Source organism: Salvia miltiorrhiza, chromosome 3 (genome assembly GCF_028751815.1).
Source record: "Salvia miltiorrhiza cultivar Shanhuang (shh) chromosome 3, IMPLAD_Smil_shh, whole genome shotgun sequence".
Taxonomy (NCBI): domain Eukaryota; kingdom Viridiplantae; phylum Streptophyta; class Magnoliopsida; order Lamiales; family Lamiaceae; genus Salvia; species Salvia miltiorrhiza.
In genome coordinates, this window is record NC_080389.1 from 17,142,014 (window position 1) to 17,146,983 (window position 4,970).

The 4,970-nt window shown below is 36.1% G+C and overlaps 1 protein-coding gene across 1 annotated transcript; it reads right to left on the minus strand.

Moving 5' to 3' along the window:
- Positions 1-2,925: 2,925 nt before the first annotated feature.
- On the minus strand, positions 2,926-3,589 carry LOC131017910 (putative dynamin-related protein 4A). Its single transcript, XM_057946651.1, has one exon. It carries the CDS (start codon positions 3,464-3,466, stop codon positions 3,161-3,163), a length of 306 nt encoding a protein of 101 aa, XP_057802634.1. The 5' UTR covers positions 3,467-3,589; the 3' UTR covers positions 2,926-3,160.
- Between the last annotated feature and the right edge of the window lie 1,381 nt (positions 3,590-4,970).

Below are 4,970 nucleotides of genomic sequence, written 5' to 3' on the forward strand. Positions count from 1 at the left end.
TGCTCTGGCTAGCTCTGCTCTGTCATCTCTGCTCTGGCAACTTGACTCTGGCCCTCTGCTCTGGTTAGCTCTGGCTCTGGAAGCTCTGCTCTGGAAGCTCTGCTCTAGCAACTCTGCTCTGGCAGCTCTGTTCTGGAAGCTTTGCTCTGCCAACTGTGCTCTGGTAAGCTCTGCTCTGGACTTTTTCCTCTGCCTATTTCTCACAGCTTCTTTGCTCCCTGCTGCTCATCTTTGGTATTCCAAGCAAAGCCACGTGTCCTGATCTTGGGACCTTGCATATTTCACCCCTCATCAGAGTTGATAAATCATATTGCTTCCATGCAACAATCACAACACACTTGATAGCAGATGCCAAAATTCTTTCCAAAATTTATTCTTTCTAAAATAATAATCATTCTATATTTAAAATAGTGAAACACGTTATTAAATTAGGAAACTAATTTAATACTTACCATAGGTGTGTAGGAAGAATCACGGCAGATCAGGAAATGGAGGTATCAAAACAGAGAAATCGTCGGTGGGGTGGGGGTCGACGACACGGTGGACGAACTCCAGGGCTCAGCGATGACTCGGCGGCGGACGAACCGCAAGCTCAGCGGCGACTATTTCGCCGGAGTCTAGAAGAAGGAACGACAACGGGGTTATAGGAAAAAGAAATCTTAGGGCTCTTGTATTAATTGCTTCGAATGGAGAATTCTCATGGGTTTAAGAAGTGGAAACAAAATCGAACTAATTAAGGAATGGAAGAGGGAGTCAGAGATGAGGCGGAGCAACGCCGCCCTTAGGACGGCGGCGACGCCTGAATTTAGAGGGAGAGAGAGGCGAACAGTTTAAGGGGGGAATTAGGGCTTGATTTGAGTGTGCAATCGACTTTAAAAAGAGAAAAGGATTGAGAGAAGAGAGAGACAGTGAAGGGGGAGACGACGCCGACCGGATTCAGGGACGGTGGCGATGGGGTGAGGAAGAGGGAGGCGTGATTTTTGTTTTAAAAGTGAGAATGAGAATCTATAGATTGGATTCTCAAATGCCACGTTGGAGATTGAGATTGAGATTGAGAAGAAAGAATTTGAGGCCTGCCACGTAGGCTAAGACCTAATCGTATTATATTATTATTATTATTATTATTATTATTATTATTATTATTATTATTATTATTATTATTATTATTATTATTATTATTATTATTATTATTATTGTAGTAATGGACGAACAGAAACAAATAAAGTTTGCAGAAATGAAAAATATATTTTTCTTCCCTATATAAATAAAATGTATGGATTTATTTTATAAAAAATAAAAATAAAATTTTAATTATTTTGATAGACATAAAATAAGATTTTGGTTTAAAGTAATCGGTTTATAGAATTTGTCTTATTATGCAAACATGTAAATCAATGACCGGACCCGTTTATAATTTACATATACGTGCATGTCTCAATTCAAACTTAATTTAAAATTAATTTTATTGAAAATTAAGAATATAAATATTATATATATATATATATATATATATATATATATATTCATACAATATAATATAATATATTGCAACATATACATATAATATGTACGCTATTGAGAAATATAAAATTAATAACAAATATACATCTAATCACTAACATTCAATTAAAATAATTTATCGTATATAGATTATAATTTTTTTCTTATCAGACATGTAAATCTAATTTTTATCTAGAAAAAATAAATAATAAAATTTATTAATTTAGATTATATGTAATGTTAATATTATTATATAGATATTTATTATTAATTATATTTATTATGATTAATGAATCTTTATATAGAATGTAATAGTTAATTAATTAATAAATGATGAAGATTATATATGGTAAATTTTAAAATGGTGAGATTTTAGATATGCCACATAGGTTAAGGCTTAATCCTATTATATAATAGATATAAATATTATATATATATATATATATATATATATTCATACAATATAATATATTGCAACATATACATATAATATGTACGCTATTGAGAAATATAAAATTAATAACAAATATACATCTAATCACTAACATTCAATTAAAATAATTTATCGTATATAGATTATAATTTTTTTCTTATCAGACATGTAAATCTAATTTTTATCTAGAAAAAATAAATAATAAAATTTATTAATTTAGATTATATGTAATGTTAATATTATTATATAGATATTTATTATTAATTATATTTATTATGATTAATGAATCTTTATATAGAATGTAATAGTTAATTAATTAATAAATGATGAAGATTATATATGGTAAATTTTGAAATGGTGAGATTTTAGATATGCCACATAGGTTAAGGCTTAATCCTATTATATAATAGATAATACATATAAATATAATAAAGTTAATTGAAACTAATATTATAGCAATAAGATAATTGTTTAAAAATACATAAATTATAATGAGAACGTACCGTCTATCACATCACTAAACGGTGATCTAGATCAGTGTGGTGTTCTAATATTCAATGATAGCTCATGTATAGGGTGATCAAAAGACTTATACATGTGTGTGTGTTGACCTAGTGGTAGGAGATTAATGCTTAAGACCTGAGGTCTTGGGTTCAAGTTTTCCGTCGCGCGATCTTTAAAATTTCTTTATTTATAATTGGGTTAAGGTGCAAATAGGCCCCTTAAGTGGAGGCCCTTATAGCGTTTCACTCCTCTTACTCACTATGTGTACAATTTAGCCCCTAAAGTACAAAAAATCGAACATTTAACCCCCTCCGCCCTAACTCCGTCAGTCAACTGTTAGTTAGTAATTTATTTATTTATTTTTTATTCTAATTGTGGGGCCCACCTTCCTTTCTTCTTCTTCTACCTTTACACTAATGGCTTCTCCGCCTTCTTATCCACCGTCTCCCACCCCCAGTCCCCCAGGAAAACCGTTGCTGCCACCCTCGTATTCATCTCCCTCGTCATCTCCACCGCCGTCGCTCTCTCCGCCGCTGCCGCATTCTTCTTCCTCTTCTTCTCCTCGAAAGCAGGGGATTATTGTCGAAGAGGTTGGCTTCTTCATCCCTCACTTCTTCATAAGTCTCGTCGCCGATGCGGTTTCTGACGTAGAGGTTGGCCCTTGACTGGAACCCTAGTGATTTCGAGGAGATCGATCATGGTGAGGTCGGGGACGCCTTGCTTCTAGATGACGAGAGTTAAGGGGGTGTTGGAGATCCCCTTCCCTTTGCCGGCGATTTCCTGAGTGGTGTACATGATCTCGTCGACGACGTTGGCTTCGTCGGTTTGAACGGTTCTGCCATTGAATTCGAGGGAGAGCTGAGGCTCGGGGCTCGGGTGATTCTTGAGCCTCATGATGAGAGGGACTCTGGTGCCGATGCCGTCACCGCGGGGGAGGCGGATGCCGGCAAGGGATTCGAGGACGCTGGATTTGCCGGAGGACTGGTCGCCGACGACGACGATGATGGGGAGCTGGATGCCTTCCTGCATGATCTTGAGGTGGCGCAGCTTGTCTACGGTGTCCAGCAGTGGCCGGATCCAGGCGTTGTAGGGGGAAACGATGGGGGCGTCATGAGCCGTCGCCGGAGATGATTCTTGGTCCTCTTCTTCAGCTTGTTGGCGATGGTGTTTGTATTTTGAGGAGATTGGTGTGAAGGTAGAAAAAGAAGAAAGGAAGGTGGGCCCCACAATTAGAATAAAAAATAAATAAAAAAATTACTAACTAACGGTTGACTGACGGAGTTAGGGTGGAGGGGGTTAAATGTTCGATTTTTGGTACTTTAGGGGCTAAATTGCACACACAGTGAGTAAGAGGAGTGAAACGCTATAAGGGTCTCCACTTAAGGGGCCTATCTGCACCTTAACCCTTTATAATTATGTAATTTATCAAAAAAAAAAAAAAACTTATACATATGAAATGTTGTGTTTTTGGAGTTGGAGGGCTTGCGTTCCCTAACACAAATATTGTGGAAATGGTAAGAATGCAACTTATAATATAATCTATATAATGTATAAAAGATGAGTTTCTTCCCTCCATTTTTTTCCTCTTTTTTCTGTCTTTTTTCCTACAAGATTTTTCACTATTTTTTTCTTTTTTTAATTTTAATATTTTTCTAAATATTGTCAAATTTAATTCATGAAAGAAATATTCAATATGCATCTTAAAGTTAATATAATATAAAAATCATCAAAAATGAATAAATTGTGAAAAATTTAAATTTTAAAATATTTTATTTAAGGGTTAAGGTGCAGATAGCCCCCTGTAGTATAGACCCCTATAGCATATTGCTCCTCATACTCACTGTGTGTGCAAATTAGCCCATAAAGTTCAAAAAATCGTATACTAAACCCCTCTGACCAAACGTCGTTTGTCAACGTTAGTGATTTTTTTAATTCGAATTATGGGTTCCACCTTTCTTTCTTCTTCTTCTTCTCTAGGCTTCACTCTCTCTTTCTCAAAAACTCTAGCCGGAAATCTAATCTACTTTTCAACAGTATACATCCCATACTTGGATTTCCATTTGTAAACACCTAACATCATACATCAAGGAAAATTAATTACAAAAATCGTTGCAAAATCGGTGACAACTTGTGGAAAATCCCGCTAGAAAAGGATTTGGGGAATCCCCATCCCCTACCATCTGGTAAAGGCGGGAGGCCTCTTCCACTGCTCACACCGCTTCTCTCTAGGGGGAGGAGATTACTGGGATCACCGAAAAAATACTCAAAAGGGTGGTCAACAATCAGAAAATCACTCCGTTGAGACTTCGCTCCCCTCGACTGCCCAATCAACGGGGAGAGATCTTCCAGTCGTTGCGGCTTTAACTCAGATTGAAAATAACTATCCAGATGAATCGAAAATTGGGCAAGGTTCACGAAATACTTTTGTTGTGGAAGTCTGAGTATACACATGTTGATTCCCACCGGTGCGTTCTACGTTTTTTTTGCTGCTATACCATAGTTAAATTTTCGCTATTGAGGGTGTTTCTTTCAT

Bases quoted from the DNA above. Each gene is read 5' to 3' on its own strand.
- LOC131017910 (XM_057946651.1), bottom strand. From the start codon at position 3,466: ATGCAGGAAGGCATCCAGCTCCCCATCATCGTCGTCGTCGGCGACCAG.